The sequence below is a fragment of the Osmerus mordax genome, chromosome 9, assembly GCF_038355195.1.
Source record: "Osmerus mordax isolate fOsmMor3 chromosome 9, fOsmMor3.pri, whole genome shotgun sequence".
NCBI lineage: Eukaryota > Metazoa > Chordata > Actinopteri > Osmeriformes > Osmeridae > Osmerus > Osmerus mordax.
Genome location: NC_090058.1, coordinates 4,834,249 through 4,850,846, shown reverse-complemented (window position 1 = coordinate 4,850,846; position 16,598 = coordinate 4,834,249). Strand labels below are relative to the sequence as shown.

The following is a 16,598-nucleotide window of genomic DNA, read 5'->3' as shown; positions in this document are numbered from 1 at the left end:
GTTTCGAAGCAGCTGAGCTGTTTCTTGTGTGACAATCTTGCAACATGTTTGTCAAAACATATTTCTCAATTGATGATCTGAAATGGAACACAGCCTGACACAGTGATAGAGTTACCACTCAGTCCTGAATCAAATACTGTATGTGTGTGAGATCAAATACTGTATGTGTGTGAGATAGAATCGTGTTTATCTAACCGTAACCTTCTAGGCCAGTAAATAATGTCAAATCTGCTCTGGTCACAGTGGTTTCGGCACTGTATTATGTGCGCTACAGCACAGCTACCAACGCATCCTCACTGAGAGTAGGAACTATGTGAGTAGCCTACGGTTGAATCAGGTCCTGTAGATATGTTTGCCCTTGTTGCCCTCAAGTGGTTTGTGTATGTAATGCCAACGAGTTATTTCTCCTCTCCATCACAAGAATCTGATTTCTATACATTTATTGGGTTTCATGTTTTGTGTTTTTAAATTGAAGTGGCAAGCTGGGAGGGGGAGAGATTTGTGGTGACTTACAATTCAGTTTGTAAGGACTGAAATAATGGTCTGTGCGTCATGGGTATTAATGATTCAGTGACTTTAAATATATTTACACATGAAAATAATTAGTATAAATAATTTGTATTAATTATATGAATATACAGATTCAACTCTGATGTGACTCAATCTGCAGCTTTGTCTGTCAAGCTCCACCCTCAGCCTTCGCCGCCGTCTCCGTCACGTCACACGACTGCCCTGGATCCGTAGCTACTCCACCCGCAGCAGCCATGATGGTAGGTGTTAGCCACTACCTTTCTTACTATTTAAAAATAAATAAATGTTGTGGCACTATCATTAGTAAATTATTGATTGCACGTTAAACAGTGTGATGCATGCTGTCCTCCCCATTTGCTTTTATTTACCTAGCAAGAAGGGCTGGATGATGGTCCCGATTTCCTCTCCGAGGAAGACAGAGGAGTAAGTTTTTTTTCTTTTCTTTTAAAACGTCTTATTTCGTAACGTAAAAATTGTGCATGCCGATATCGTCTGTCTTTACGCTATGATGCCTTATACATGGATCCGAGATTGCACAGTATGACAGCTTCTTGGCAGGCGAATGTGGACTAAATGTATAACATGGCTAGCTAGTCAGTTAGCTAGCTAACGGGCTCTAACAGCTCTTTAGCCTTGTTGTTGACCATACAATCTGTGTCAATAACAAGTCGGCGACTTCTTGTCAGTGGTTGGTACTACACGGTTTGCATTCAAGCCTATTGCTTTATCAGATAAAAGGCATTCCTTCGCCAGCTACAAGCATTTGCTGGATTGCCAAGTACCTGTCATTGCTCTCTTGCTAGCTATCAAATTGTTAGCTAGCCAGCAGGTCAGCAGACCACCAGTGTGTCAAGGAAGTGAAAAGTAATCTCTCTGGGTAACTATTCAGTGTAATCAGACAATAACTTGGAGCTATTTATATTCATGCATATATATATTTACGTTGCATTTAGCTTAGTGGGCCAGCATTTTCGATTACTCCGTTCTCATTCATAGATGCTGAAGAAGTGATTAAGGCTGTCACATGCTTCTCTTGCATACTCATTTGAGATACACACGCACGCTCACAAGCCAATACATGAAAAGGTTCGTCTATAATTGCCAACTATAACTGTGTTATCCGAAGAGTTAATTTGAACCAGAATACTATCCTATCTTTTTCAGCCTCGAGCAGTAAATGTGGATCTCCAAACGGATGCCACACTTCAGGTGGACATTTCTGATGCTTTGAGTGAAAGGGACAAGGTCAAGTTCACTGTTCACACAAAGGTAAGACTTTCGATGTAAATAACTTCCTCAGGTTCTCTGATAGTTCACACAAATGATTGAGTTGGATATGCTTATTTTTGCAATTCCAAACTTAAAAAGCTCAGTATTTTGTCATTTGTGTATCTGCTGCTTGTTTTAAGTTAAAATATATATCACAATTGCATATTTAGGTGACAATGACCATTCGTAGGTAACTCAGTTACAGGTTGAGGGTTAATAATTATCTTAGGATTGTCACCTGAGGATGACTATCATGCTGCTTGGTCATTTCACAACTGTCATACATTTCTGTCCAAAAAACAATTATACTTGCAAAAGCAGTCAGTGATGCACTTTAAGTTCGATAGAACAAGGCTGTAAACACATAATTTGTCTTTACAATAACTTTGGTATGGTATTGGTCAGTTATTTTGAAGAGTGCTTGTCCTTGACAGCTTTTGTTGTGGTTTTGTAATGTCCTTTTCTAATATGCCTTGTGGTTTTGTAATAGCCTTGGCTAACTAGCCTGTGTCTGTCTCCACTAGAGCACCCTCCCTAACTTCAAACAGAATGAGTTCTCTGTGGTTCGACAGCATGAGGAGTTCATCTGGCTGCACGATTCCTTCGTGGAGAACGAGGAATACGCTGGCTACATAGTAAGTAATGACAGAAAGGTTTGACACATAGTAAGTAATAGGTCAAATGCTGGCATCGTTGTATATAATACGGAATATGATGGCTACATTTTATGCAACGTGGAAAAGTGTGCTGCGTTGTAAATATAAATGTTTCCTTCTTCCTAAGAGTTTACATAGAAAAGCTACATTTTACGACATGTGGGCCAAGGTAGAAGGGCTAAATGGCAAAATGCAACATTCAAATTATTCGGGTTGAATATGCCAAATTGTTAGTACTATGTACTGTGCCTCCTCAGGTTTTAAGTTTATTAGGTTGATCTAAATTATACTGTTCCGAGGACTGGCTTTGTTCATAGACCTCTGCTCAGTCTGTGTAGGTCTAACAGAGCTGCTATGTAGACAGACTTGACCTGTATCCGTCCAGAATACCGACCCAGGGTGTCTGCCTCTGTCCCGCAGATTCCCCCAGCTCCCCCCAGGCCTGACTTTGACGCTTCCAGGGAGAAGCTCCAGAAGCTTGGTGAGGGGGAGGGCTCCATGACCAAGGAGGAGTTTACTAAGATGAAGCAGGAACTAGAGGCGTGAGTAACCGACGGATGATTGATGGATTTAATTTACAGGAATATTTGACAGCGTGTTCATGTCCTGCATAGTACAGAAGTGCATACATTAAAATTAAATGTTTTGCATTGTGACACTCCCACACTGCTGCTATGGTCCACATACCCTCTTTTAGCCGATGTAATACAAACGTCTATTGTCTCTGGGCTCCACACTGAAACCCAGTTCAAAATACAGTAACGCTGTACATAATGAACATGTTACACACAAACATCCAGGCCGAAGCTTCATATTGATTCAATACACATCCATATTATCCGACATCCACTTGTCCTCAAGTTCCAAAACAATGAGGATTCAGTTTAGTTGTTTTTGGTAGTGTGGAGAACACTATTGGTTATACACACTATTGTGTGTGTGTCTGCATGGGTCTGTGTGCCTGTGTTTCAGGGAGTACCTGGCCATCTTCAAGAAGACAGTGGCGATGCATGAAGTCTTCCTGTGTCGTGTGGCTGCACATCCTGTCCTGAGGAAAGACCTGAACTTTCATGTCTTTCTAGAGTACAACCAGGACGTAAGTGACAATAAATGGTTGCTAAATCACATGTAGCCAGCTGGGGAAGGGTGGCTCTGTATCACCAACTCAATTCAGTATAGTGTATTTGTTATTGTTAAAGAAAAATTGACAAGAATACTGTCATACCTTACTTATGTACTTGAATACAGCTTTACCTTACTTGGTATTGCAGCTGTTGATTCAAGTTCAGCTGTCGATGTTGCAGTTATGATTCTGTCGTCAGTTTGTTCACTTTGGCTGACCTCTCCCCTCACAGCTGAGTGTACGAGGCAAGAACAAAAAGGAGAAGCTTGAGGACTTCTTCAAGAACGTGGTGAAATCAGCAGATGGAGTGTTGGTGGCAGGAGTTAAGGTTAGACTCGCTGCGCAAGTAAACAATCTGTAACGTGTGGATTTTGAAGGGGGAGTCTGAAATAGGAAATGCAATGTTTAGCCTATTTGTTCAGACTAATCAAAGTTTTTTTTATTGCTCTTTATTGGTAGTATTCTCTGTCTCTCCCCAAAATGGGTTTGATGACGTTAACCTTAGTGTGAAGAATTAACATGTTTGTCTTTTTGGTTTCAGGATGTAGATGATTTCTTTGAGCATGAGAAGACATTCCTTTTAGAATACCATAATCGTGTCAAAGATGCCTCCGCCAAATCTGATAGAATGATCAGGTCTCACAAAAGTAAGTCTCTCTACCCCACATGTATTTTTCTGAGTCCTGGTAGGTAAGGCCTCTTATGACCCAGTTAGTGGGGTGGTTTCATTAAGCAGAAGGTACCGAGATGTGGATTTGGATCTGGATCGTCCCTCAGACTGTCAACATCCTGCCAACTACAACTCTAATGACTATCGGCTTCATCTAATGAAGATACAGAATGGGTAGGGTAATAGGGGTATGAGAGGGGGCAGATATTTGTTCATAATTATTTGAGCATAGAAATGGCTTTTTCAGATACAATTGGGATCATAGTGTTGTGTTGATGAGGTGTTGAACAAGCTATGGGCCTGCAGGCTGGCGTGGTCTGATATCATGTTTTAATGTTGGTGGAAACACAGCTGTCTTGTTTGTCCCTGTGCTGTGCGTTGTATTTTACGTCTACTCTTTGTTTCATATTAATTCGCTGACAAATGTGGAAATGGGTGAGTTGAATAATTACTTTAGTCTGGTCAGTTGAATTGTTGGGAATGACGGCCGACTTAGTTTTTATCTTGGCATCTGTTTATGTATATACTCCAAGCATCCACTCAAAGCACACACTGTCCAATTAGATAAGTCGTTAGACTAGTTAAACGGCCTAGTGTCGAAGACTCACTCTTGTCATCTTAACTCCTTAAGACCATTGCTCAAGTAGACTACTTGTAGCAGATCAAGGATATAGTTTGTGCTGATGTCCATCACAATCGAGACATCTGTCCAGCCGCCCGTCATTCCCTGGGGTCCAGTGCTGCTACGTCCTGTCTTTTGCTCCTGGTTGGAGTTAATGTCTCTTACTGATGGATAATTAGCACTTTCCACAACATTAAAACATGATACTTCCTTAAATAATAGTGACAACGTCCAGCAAAATCCTTTGTCGCTGATAATTCTTCAAGTTTATTGAATGTATTGGTGCACTGGTCAAATATGGAACTATGTTAGTGCTTTGTGTGTTCGTGTGTCCATATGTGTGTCTTCAGAGCTCTATGTAGCTCAAGTTCATACCTAACAGGAGCTACAAGGTGTGCTTGTGTGTATTCTATTTTAGATGCTGCAGATGATATCAATAGAATTGCCTCCACACTGTACACTCTAGGAACCCAGGACTCCACAGATGTGTGCAAGTATGAAACCAGCCGACACATTGATGTTTCTCATGCGCCGTTTACTGGTGGTTATTACTAGCTATTCAAAATGTGACCTGCTGTTTTCCAGATTCTTCCTGAAAGTATCTGAGCTTTTTGAGAAAACTAGGGTAAGTAATGAATGAGACAGTTTAGTTATGCAGTTTTATATCATTCAGGGAAGGATGTACTTAAAATTCAATAACCATATCAGGCTTTGATGATGCAAGATAATCAGAAATGTCAAGTTCCCAGTTGGTTATCTTTGAAATTCTGTACAAGATGTTGCATCAGGTTTTGAAAGATTCAAAGTCAGACCTATGATGTTCTGCTTTAATATTGCCTAAAGTGTGATTTTCTTTCATCTGTAGAAAATCGAGGCTCGGGTGGCTGCAGATGAGGACCTAAAACTGGCAGACTTACTGAAGTACTACCTCCGGGAGTCTCAAGCCGCTAAGGTACCTAGCTACAGAACCGTAGTTTCACCTTGCTAAGGTCTGTTTTGGGTTCAAATTGGGCTCTGAGGTGTGTGTGACATGAGATCAAATTAGGCTCTGTTATGTGTAATGTGCTTTCATAACTGAGCTATGCCCCCTCCCCTGCTTGTTGGGCTTGCTAATCCATCAGTGCATTTTTCTGGTTAGAAGGTTTTATAAACCGAAGCATTGGTAACTTTGTTGTATGGCGGACTGTACCTTTACACACATTAGACATGGTCTTGCTGTTGAAAGGCAATGAGAACATACCTAGAAAAACAAGCTGCAATATATTATACTGTTTGCTATGTTTACATAAACAAATACCATATTATTATTTATTTTATTTTTTGGAGGGGGGGTAATGATTCCACAACACAGTATGCATAGTATGGATTGCACATGCAAAGAGATCTGACCAATTTTGCTTTGTTGTCTGTTTGCTATAGGACCTATTGTATAGACGAGGACGAGCGCTGGTGGACTATGAGAACGCTAACAAGGCCCTGGACAAAGCCAGAGCTAAAAACAAGGAGGTTCTGCAGGCTGAGACCAGTCAACAGGTCTGTTGCCAGAAGTTTGAGAAGATATCAGAGTCGGCAAAGCAAGGTACTCTTCAGTTTTCAACCCTCAATGGTCTTGATTAAGGTTTTGAGGTTTACTGTTCTTGCTCCATAAGTCCATAAGGTGCACTCCACCATGATAATGACAGTGTGTTTCCTGTCTAAATGCTCTGTTTGTTTTGTTCTCAGAGCTCATAGACTTCAAGACGAGACGAGTAGCTGCCTTTAGAAAGAACCTGGTGGAACTGGCTGAGCTGGAACTCAAACATGCAAAGGTTAATTTCCTGTTAAAGTAAACTGTTGCTTCCCCTTCCTGGGTGCAGTGCTAATGGGTTTTTCAGATCTTTTCAGATCCTTTTCAGCTTTTTAAATGAAAGTTAACAAATGTACAAGGTAACGGGGGTTGTATAATGAGATCTAGAGGCTAGAGAACACATATACATACAAATAATGTAACATTCCATCCCTGAGGCCTAGAAGTGCTTTATCTACATGTCTTATTCATAGTCTTTATTGTATTTTATTTTTTTACCTTTGATTCTCACTCTCTACTTCTTCCTCTGCAGGGTAATCTACAGTTGTTGCAAAGCTGTCTGGGGGTGTTAAAAGGCGACACCTAAGTCTCCAGACTGGAGGTTCAACTGTACAGGGCTTTCTCCGCTTGTGTCTGGTCTTCTCTGGGAAGGCAGCAGAGCAGGCAGATCCGATTTTAGGGGTCAGTTTGTTTTCAAGGATGTCTGTAGTCCTCATCACTACCAGGGAGACACCATCCTCTATTCTCCTCCCCTCTTCTGTCCTCCCCTGTCTTCTTCTTCTGCCTCCACCACCCCCACTTTAACAGAGAAAGCCACTGTGTGACACGGGAGGACGGCTACGTCCACACAGCACAAGAACCTAGAAAGTCATCTGCTCACGTCTATTACATTTTTTAATTGTTTAACTACCAAACATGGATGTCCATGAGGGGTAGCGTCGTTACCCCAGCCCTATATCATCTGTCTGTGTCATGACTTTGTCAGATTTGTTATCATTGTTATAATTTTTCAGTTGCTTATTGTTGAAGGCTGTTGGTGTCAGTAAACCTTTTTTTTCCTGTGATGCTGCTCAGTTACTTTGCTGAAATTGAGCTGATTGTTACAATTATTAAAGTGTATTGTCACTAAAAACAAGCCTTGTACATGTATTAGTTTTTGATGTACTGCTAATGAACATCCTAATCAAATGACTAACACTTTTCTCTTGTTGATTTCATACATATTCTGTTCTTTTTTCATTCCAGACAAATAATTCTTCAGTATGTTTGCCTTAATGTAGATGAATCCAATCAAGTATTGTAAAGAAAACACATTCATGGATACATGTTATATCCCCCCCATTTTTTATTTTAAGTGCACTGTATATGAATGTTTTTTTCACTCTGTGACCAAAGCTTCCATTTATTAAGATGGAGAAATGCTGAAATAAATGGTAATGATAATGAAATAACGATAATAAAGATTATTCTGAAATGAATAGCATATGAAACTGTTTACCATCAGTCACCAACACATTTCATTTTATGTAAATAGCTTGATCAAAGGATATTTGTTGTCTGACTAGATGTACCCTAGTTTAATGTATCACCTTCCAGCATCTTGCCATCTCTGTGACCATAATAGAATGAGCCTGGGCTTTAGTGATGGAAGCAGTCAAACCATGATCCGTAAAGTAACTATTGTTCATACTAAGGTTGAATAAAAAAGATGATGGCCATTTTTCAACAAAAAATACTAACGTGCATAATTTTCTGTGAGTCCACTGGGGTTGAGTGTAAGACTATTTGAATCCCAACCACTCACGCTACCACCATCCCACCAACACTTATTGTGAAAATCCTTCGCCGGAAGCACTTTGTAAAACTACAACAACTTCCAGGTGTGCGCACATTGCAGTCTGTATATTCCAAACGCTAAATTTAACAAACGTTCGTTTTTGGCGTTATAGAAATGAATAGTTTAAACAAACCACAGGAATATGATTCCTATGAAATAGAGGAACCAAGTGACGAGGAGAGAGCCGAGGACAGGTAGTAATTGCTATTTATATTCTATATTTGGTGCTGATACCACATCGTTGGCTGGCTAGCGAACCAAGTAGGCTTACATGTAAACAAGCATGATCAGTCTCATAGTACTGTGATAGACAAGTTTGTAGTCGTATGGACTGTTATATAATTTACAGTTAGATTTTCTGTCTCATTCGTCATGGCTAGCTACCTACTTAAACATTGTTTTATAGCCTCCCTAGCTAACGTTGCGTGCTTATTAGCCTCTGACAACTTGTGCTTCACTTGCAGTTCGGAGGATGAGTTGGACGTGCTTCTGAACGGGACAGCGGACCAAAAGAGGAAGCTGATCAGGGAGTACCTAACGGGAGAAAGCGAGTCTTCCAGCGGGGATGAGTTTGAAAAGGAGATGGAGGCCGAGCTCAGCTCCACTATCAAGTCTATGGAAGGCACCTGGGCACCTGCAGCATCAGGTGTGTATGATTGGAGCAGTAGCTTGAAACCGCTGTTTGATCTTAAAAGTTTTTTTGTTTTTATTGTTACATCTCTAGAAGTGAAACGTGTAGTTGTTTTAATAATGTGTGCCTGTTTGTTCAACAGCAGACAGTTCAGGGACCAACGACAATACTACCACTCCAGTGTTGCCTGCGGTGTACGACCAGATCTACTTTGATTCAGATTCTGAGGAGGAGGAGGCTCCAAGTAAGAGTTGGTACTAACATTCATAACCCACATAAGTCTAAACTCTAGGGACATACTTAATCTGCATGAGGGAAATATGTTCCCGGAAAATCTGCATATGTGAGTGTTTAGACAGGCTTACAATCTGTTTTCTCCCCACAGGCAGCTCCACAGGTCGGAGGCGGAAGCAGCGTGCCATCCCCACCAATGACGAGCTACTTTATGACCCAGACGAGGATGACCGAGACCAGGCTTGGGTGGATGCCAAAAGGAGGGGGTAAACATCAATTCTTCTCGCTCCCAATTTACCAACATGTTCAATAGATGGAAGCCCAATTGTTATGATCGGAGAGGCAATGGGATGAATGCCCATGCTTTTGTCTTGTGTTTACACGCTCATTGTAGTCTTTCCTGGGAAAAAAACGTTGAAGAAAGTTGAGTGTTGGTTAATTGATGTGTGTTTACCTTTGTAACTAGGTATGGCAGTGACAGAAGACGGCAGCGAGCGATTGGCCCCAGAGGTCAGAAGTCCAGTGCTCTCCCCAGCAGTGATGCTGTCCTTAACTGCCCTGCTTGCATGACCACTCTCTGTTTGGACTGTCAGAGGTAATATCCTCCATCTCCTAATACCGTCTACTCCTGAATAAGACCAAAGTATTACGATACAACTGTAGGGGTTGTCTTGCGCATGTATAGATATCGATTGTCAAAATAATTTCTGTTGACGTGTTTGTGCTGTTGTGTTTTTGTCCACAGACACGATAAATACAGAACGCAGTACAGGGCCATGTTTGTCATGAACTGCTCTGTGAACAAAGAGGAGGTGCTGAGGTACAAAACGCAAAATGAGAGGAAGCGGAAGAACAGGAAGAGGAGGAGAGGACAACAGGAAGAAGTAGCACCACCACCACCAACAGAAGCCCAGTTGGGCCTAGGCCCCAGAGGGATGGATGGAGAGGAGGCGTACCACCCGGTCCAGTGTACAGAGTGTTCTACAGAAGTGGCTGTGTTTGATAAAGACGAGGTCTATCACTTCTTCAACATCCTGGCCAGCCACTGCTAAAGAGGACCCGGTGTTCTTATAAGACTTTGTTGCTTTGCCTCGTAGGATCCTATCAACCCTGTCTGCCTGCCTAAACCTAGAAAAGTATTGCCCTGAGACCTTAGATGAATCCCTCCTTGGTCTGTGGTAGATGTTTGGGCTCACATTCTGAAATTATGTTGGCTGGAATGGCATTGGTTACAATGTTGATGGTAGACAGGCCTGTACAGATAGCATGTATACACTTGGTGGAGTGGGGGCAGGAGGTTGTCAGCAGACTGGGTTTTCCTTTTTGATTTTTATAACATTTTCTTACATTAGTTTAATTTAGTTTGGCCTAAGTGCCTTTTTTGGACATACTGTTTTAATAACTACATTTTCTGAAGTGTATTTGCCTGAAATATCAGGCCATTTTGTACATATTAACATTTCAGATTTTGTAATTACAATCATTACCAGTGTTTCTGCAAACAAGTGTCATTGTTTGATTGGGTTTGAATAAAAAAAAAAAATAATAATAATTTGAACATTGTAATTGTAGAAAAAGGAAAAATCAATTTTATGTAAGGTAGACTTTACAAGTTGTATGATTTATCTCAAAGTAGTTTCATGCAAAGAAGACCTTTATTTTGATAAACTGTCCAAACGGGAAGTACGTCTCTCTTTAGGCAGGAAGCGAATGCACCGTTTAGCTTAAGTCGTGATTGGTTTGATAAAACCCTTGTGATGTACCGTCATCGTCGCCACCAGGAAATGGTCCACAGTTTTGAAAGGCGAAAGAAAAAAATTAAATTGAAAACATGACGTTGGGGGACGTCTGGAAGCAACTATCTTGGTTATACTATCAGTATATTCTTGTCACGGCTTTATATATGCTGGAGCCATGGGAGAGGACGATCTTCAGTATCCTTTTTGCTCGAAAACGGGTCCCAGTCAAGTCAGTTCTTACTCCACATTAGGCTGGCTAGCAAGTTAGCATGTACTACTGGTTTCATGTACGTAGCCATATCTGTGACGATACATAGTTTGTCATGGAAGAGCCGAGTCCCTAGCGGCAGATCAGTTTTCCAACTATATTCATGTTAATTAGGCGGTTGATCGATTTGCAAGTCAAGGGGATAGGTGGCTTACGGCTAGTGTGATTTACTAACTTTAGGTTCATAACTTGCTGGCAGGGTAGCAATACTCAATTTGTGGCCTCTTCCCTAAGGAGGAGTGCCAACCAATAACATCTTTATCTCTAGATGAGTTTCGACCAGCAGGTGACTGACGTAACAGAACCAATGCATTTCACCTAAATTCCCCACATGGCACATGCACTTAACATATGAACCTGGGTGAGGAGAACTGTCCCATTGGGGCCGTCACGAACCCAATTTACGGGAATTTCCGCAACAATGTTTTCTTAACTATTGGTTAGATTCGCTGCTGATCTCCGTTGCAGGCATGGCTGTCTACACTGGCTATGTGTTCATGCCCCAGCACATCATGGCTATCCTGCACTACTTTAAAATGATCGAATGACAGATGTCCACTCAGTGCCCTGATCTAGAGCTTACCATCCCATGGCTGTCTGTCTGTCCAACTCTTTTCATTCATCTGTGGCATAAAGGACAAGTGGACCAACACATTCCCTTGGATTTTATCTGTCGTCACAAAGGAAACATAAACAGTGTTCTAGAACAAGTGGAAGAGAAGGGTTTCTATTGGAGAGATGGAACATCTGATCTTATAGGACATTAAAACCATTATTGTCTTAATGCATGGTAAACAATGTGACGGGTTGGTTCCTATTTGCACATCTTGTGAAATGTATAACTTTTTTATTTTATAAATGGCCTATATACTATATCTGTAAAGTTTTGTCGTAGATATATTCAGTTACAACAACTACTCAATTAGTTTCACAACCAAGCGACCATCTCAGACTGGATGACTGTGTTGTGGGAGCACCTCTAAAATGAGCAGTTATAATTTATCCTTAGATACACTGTAATGTCAGCTATGATTGACCAAAAATATGCAACATAATTTTTTGAAATGATTGTCTCCAACATTTATTTTCTCCTTCTGATGGTGTTTAATGGGATGAATGTTTGATTAAACAATTTTCTTGTGATTTCATGCTCTTAAACTTGCTTCACTTTTGCTAGTGATAGTGTTGCTCGTGTTGGATGTTAATGTAGAAGAGAAAACGGTAGTCAGTGTTTGCCCTAGGTCCGGGCGGGGTGGGGCGGGGGGCGGTGACCATGTAGAGACAGAAATGACATGCCGTCGTGTAAATAAGATAAATAACATAAGGCCATTTAGTTTGTTTAATAAAAGAACAAGCTATAGACCTGTTGTATAGGAAAGGTAACCTTAAATGACTTATTTTGTGATCTGGCGCTATATATATATATTAATATAATGGTAGGGGAAATACTGGTAGTAGTTCATACTATAACGCATGCATTGTTACCCTGCCACCCTTGATATAATAGCAAATATCGCGTTAGGCCATTACGTATTCTCTTCTCACAGGCCCAGATCGAGACATAAGGTCATATGTGAATTGTCATGAATTATGGGTTGACGTATAGAATACCCTTCTACATTGGTGGGACACTTGAGTTTGCCACAAAATTGTCTGGCAAAAAAGAGAGGGCGGGCTTGGCTTGACATGAGCCAATGACATTGAACCATATGTTCCCTCAGCCCTTAACATATTCATACTCATCATGCTGGCACCGCCTCAAAATTAAAATAGCAGCTGGTTACTTTTTAAACCTGTGGATGAGGATTATCTCACGTACACACAAAGCTGTTGCCTGGAGTTTGGACTGCAGGCCAAAACAGTGCAAATAGAATGCTCAGCAAGCAATGTAATTAGAATAAGCTGCCTGACTATCTGCCAGTTTCCCCTTCAGAAACAGACACATTTAAGCAGTTTGTGGCTGTTTGCTGGTGGTTAAGATTATTTTTTTTTTTACAAGAATAATTGTATGGATTTTAAAGAACACATTTCCCGTAGATGTATAGTATAAATCTTCTTAGTAAACAAAGCTTATGGAGGATGCACATACACTGTTCTGGAGGGGATGCACCAAACTAGGGTACCAGGACAAAATCCAGGTCTGTACATATCTCTTCTGCAACTTCCTGCACAACAAACTTGGACCATCATGGAGGAAAATGTCATGTTCACCATTATATGAGCCAGGACTAGCCTGACCTCACCAGATCACTTTGCACACACCTGTTTCCCTGGCTAGGCAGGACACACTTAGGGGCATTGAAGTGTGTGTGTGTGTGTGTGTGTGTGTGAGTGTGTGTGTGTGTGTGTGTGTGTGTGTGTGTGTGTGTGTGTGTGTGTGTGTGGGGTGACTAGCCCAGTGGGCCCAATCTCTTCATGGGGACCAATATTCTAGTGGTGCCCCTGGATACACCCATGGCTTGAAACCTTTTTCATGTAAACAATATTACATTCAGAGTAAGGTTGTGACACTGGGTCAGAAGCCAAAAGGGAAGTGACACTGCATCACCTGTCAGCACAACAGCACCAACACCTGGACAAACCAACACTGTCTTGTAGGACTGGCACTGCCAACAGTCCTTTGGGAACACTGTGTCATTAAAAGGTTTCTTTTTGCACAGTACTGTGTTTAGTCAGGTATGCATAAGGGAGTTCTCTGAAATGTATTTCTGTGGAAGGATATATTATATACTGACACGCTGCTGCAGGATCTGATTAAATTTTATGTCAGTCTTATCTGGCTTTTCTGCCTCCAGATACCAGACATTTTGGAGCTTGTAATTGTAATTCATTTATTACAATGGATGATGACGTATCCAACAGAAACTATGGGTCTTGACCGATACTGCCGTTATAGGCTATTTTGTAGTAGGCTACTTACATAGTATTATTGATGATGGATACACAGATTGTGGTGCCTAATTGCGTTTGATAATGTTCGGCATGTTTAGTTTTAACATTCTTTAAGGGTTGAAAAACACAGATTCCGTTTTAAGATTACTTTATTTATTTGTCTCTGGATGTTAGAGACGATCTGTTTCACAGGGCAAATCAAAGTTAAATTGCTGTTTCTCTCAGCTTGCGAATCTTTGGCAGTCTGCGCAGAAAGCGCATTCCCGTGTACAGTGCACGCGGCTCTCCCGTAATAAAACTGCAACATGGCACAGTAAAGTTACACACGTGAAAACCTCCTTCGAACTGTGCTTTCTGAGACGGTGCATGTGTTTTTAAGCGTACATTACGAGGAAACCCCTAAACCCCTAAAAAGATACTGAGAAAATACAACTTTGCGAAATTCTCAAAATGAACCAATGTCAGGGCGAAAACAGTTGTTTGGAAGGAATATCATCCAAAGGTGAAACCACTTTTGATGAAGACAACAGGAGCAGGGTCGTGCCCTGCGCTCCCGGAAGACCCCGCAGTAACAGGCACAAGTCGAATGAACACAAGCGCCTGAACCCTCATAAATTAGTATTACAGTATATTGTCCCCTCTATGAACTCTTACGGTCTTTGCACCGTGGATAATTTTCTCGGGAATAAAATTGGAGATCGAGTTCTCCAAGAAGTAAAACATATCCACCAGGGTGGCAAAATGAAAAACGGAGAGTTGGCATGTGGACATTTTGGGCAAAGCAAGAACATTCGAGGTGATACAATTGCATGGGTAGAGGGGAATGAGAAAGGCTGTGAAAACATAGGCTTTCTACTCACAAGGATGGACAGACTTATCACATACGCTGACGGCAAACTGGGGCAGTACAAAATCCGAGGGAGACACAAGGTAAGTACCCTATATGCTAAATCTTATCATTTATTTGTATTTCTCAAATGTAGCCTATGTTGGCCACCGTTTTGCCCATTGTAAAGAACATTATGCAATGTTGGCATAGGCCTATGTGTGAATGATTTTTACCAATTCAAATAGTCCCTATAGGCCTATAAGTAGAAAATATTGACATATTGTCTATATTATTGTCAGCTACAGTTCATATTATCAGGTAAATCTAGGTCGAAATGGCATAGGCCTACACAAAATAACGGTATGAAAAAAAGCCTATGTATGTTTTAATGATTAGGCTATCAATAGCCTAACTATTTGGACAAATAGGCTATGTTTTATTTTTATAGATGTGGGCTATCAAGTTTATCTTACTGTTATTGGAATCATTAGGCTATAATTTCAGTCATATTTATGTCGTAGCCTAACTATTTTAATGAGCTGTCATTATTATTATTAGGCTTAGGCCTATTGTTAATATTATTACGATCTTTATAGGCTAGGCTTTTCGTCATTTTCTTGTTCTTTCTTATATTCCTTGTTCCTTCTTCTGATGATGATATGAATAATACTTTGACGATAATAATCTGTCTACTTATTAGGCAAGCATTCGTTTTCTAATGGGAACGTTGGGGTTCTCGGTGGCACGTTGCCATGACAGTGTTACTTCGGGCCGGGGAGTACGTGCGGTGCGGCTGCGAGCGAGGGCTACATGCGGCTTGTGAAATCCTCAATGGCGGAGGAAACGCCTAGCACTCACCGATTTTTCCTTCTTTGCAAATCACACCTATTGACCTACATGTATATGGAATTGGATATTAAACGAAAAGAAAGTTAGGTGGTCTGGCTAAAATAGAATTATTGATATTAAGTTTAGGCCTATACTTTGCGTTTTATATGCGAGTCTACATTTGAATGTAAAACTATTATATGTTTTAACCCGTGTTTGTATTATCGAAATACCTTTGTTTAAATGCATTAATAAATTGTAGGGCTACTTGAATGAATGGAAGTTCTACACACTCCGCCCCTATAAGGTCACATCACGCACGTTCCATTCGTACAGGTGTGGCGCGCTCATACCCTGTGGTTGACAAACGTTGACAGTTTCTAGGAGGAAAATGGTCCTATAATCCTCTCAGGCCAAAGTATCAGTCTGTTATAGTCTGCTTTTTTGGAAACGTTGTTCAAAGCTGTCGTTAGACAAAATTATAATATCTGAATTTTAAACTAGCGAGAAGGTTACGGTTACAGCCTGACAATGCCCCTTCTTCAACACATTATGGACACAGAACTGGAGCGGTTAGCCCTGGACCAGATAGTTCCGTCACTGCTGGACCAGGGATTCTTTTATGTTGACAACTTTCTTGGAGAAATGGTTGGAGATTTTGTGTTACATCAAGTGAAAGAAATGCACCACTCTGGATTGCTGCACGATGGACAATTAGCCGGCCGAAGTTCTGGCATCTCCAGAAGAAACATTAGGAGTGATAAAATATCTTGGGTCAGCGGACTTGAGAGGGGCTGCGAGGCTATACATTTTTTATTGACACTGATCGATAAATTAATTTCTCTGTGCATCGGGCGACTTGGGAAAAGCATAATTCGGGAGCGTTCGAAGGTAAGATGAAA

The 16,598-nt window shown here is 41.0% G+C and overlaps 4 protein-coding genes across 6 annotated transcripts in view; all 4 read left to right on the top strand.

Moving 5' to 3' along the window:
• The first annotated feature begins 737 nt into the window (after positions 1-737).
• Positions 738-7,565, top strand: snx6 (sorting nexin 6). Its single transcript, XM_067242871.1, has 14 exons — positions 738-770; positions 904-954; positions 1,696-1,800; positions 2,325-2,435; positions 2,877-2,998; positions 3,429-3,552; positions 3,812-3,907; positions 4,121-4,226; positions 5,290-5,365; positions 5,457-5,496; positions 5,737-5,823; positions 6,291-6,450; positions 6,594-6,679; positions 6,971-7,565. The coding sequence occupies exons 1-14, from the start codon at positions 765-767 to the stop codon at positions 7,022-7,024; spliced, it is 1,224 nt and encodes a 407-aa protein (XP_067098972.1). The 5' UTR covers positions 738-764; the 3' UTR covers positions 7,025-7,565.
• Positions 7,566-8,324: 759 nt separating this feature from the next.
• eapp (e2f-associated phosphoprotein) lies at positions 8,325-10,668 on the top strand. 2 transcript variants are annotated; one of them, XM_067242926.1, is made up of 6 exons: positions 8,325-8,469; positions 8,740-8,921; positions 9,049-9,150; positions 9,292-9,406; positions 9,607-9,735; positions 9,886-10,668. In XM_067242926.1, the coding sequence occupies exons 1-6, from the start codon at positions 8,390-8,392 to the stop codon at positions 10,190-10,192; spliced, it is 915 nt and encodes a 304-aa protein (XP_067099027.1). In that variant the 5' UTR covers positions 8,325-8,389; the 3' UTR covers positions 10,193-10,668. The 2 variants fall into 2 exon arrangements, with proteins under 2 accessions (XP_067099027.1, XP_067099028.1); XM_067242927.1 differs by having other exon boundaries at positions 8,345-8,469; positions 9,052-9,150; positions 9,886-10,331.
• A 227-nt stretch (positions 10,669-10,895) lies between these two features.
• sptssa (serine palmitoyltransferase, small subunit A) lies at positions 10,896-12,220 on the top strand. The gene is made up of 2 exons (XM_067243860.1): positions 10,896-11,074; positions 11,592-12,220. Exons 1-2 carry the CDS (start codon positions 10,972-10,974, stop codon positions 11,693-11,695), a joined length of 207 nt encoding a protein of 68 aa, XP_067099961.1. The 5' UTR covers positions 10,896-10,971; the 3' UTR covers positions 11,696-12,220.
• A 2,140-nt stretch (positions 12,221-14,360) lies between these two features.
• Positions 14,361-16,598, top strand: part of egln3 (egl-9 family hypoxia-inducible factor 3) — a 7,953-nt gene continuing 5,715 nt past the window's right edge. Inside the window, exon 1 of one of the 2 annotated variants that reach the window (XM_067242910.1) lies at positions 14,361-14,969. In XM_067242910.1, the coding sequence (XP_067099011.1) occupies positions 14,490-14,969 (480 nt within the window). In that variant the 5' untranslated portion in view covers positions 14,361-14,489. Of the gene's footprint in view, positions 14,970-16,082; positions 16,588-16,598 lie in introns of those variants that run through there. The other variant, XM_067242911.1, reaches the window with a different exon arrangement.

What these genes read in the sequence shown, in the direction of transcription:
- snx6 (XM_067242871.1), top strand. An exon ending in TCTCCGAGGAAGACAGAGGA is followed by an intron (nt 955 to 1,695) that starts GTAAGTTTTTTT and finishes TATCTTTTTCAG; the next exon opens with CCTCGAGCAGTAAATGTGGA. An exon ending in AGTTCACTGTTCACACAAAG is followed by an intron (nt 1,801 to 2,324) that starts GTAAGACTTTCG and finishes TGTCTCCACTAG; the next exon opens with AGCACCCTCCCTAACTTCAA.
- eapp (XM_067242926.1), top strand. Translation starts at nt 8,390, where the DNA reads ATGAATAGTTTAAACAAACCACAGGAATATGATTCCTATGAAATAGAG. An exon ending in GAGGAGAGAGCCGAGGACAG is followed by an intron (nt 8,470 to 8,739) that starts GTAGTAATTGCT and finishes CTTCACTTGCAG; the next exon opens with TTCGGAGGATGAGTTGGACG. An exon ending in CTCTGTTTGGACTGTCAGAG is followed by an intron (nt 9,736 to 9,885) that starts GTAATATCCTCC and finishes TTTTGTCCACAG; the next exon opens with ACACGATAAATACAGAACGC.
- sptssa (XM_067243860.1), top strand. Translation starts at nt 10,972, where the DNA reads ATGACGTTGGGGGACGTCTGGAAGCAACTATCTTGGTTATACTATCAG. An exon ending in ATGGGAGAGGACGATCTTCA is followed by an intron (nt 11,075 to 11,591) that starts GTATCCTTTTTG and finishes ACTATTGGTTAG; the next exon opens with ATTCGCTGCTGATCTCCGTT.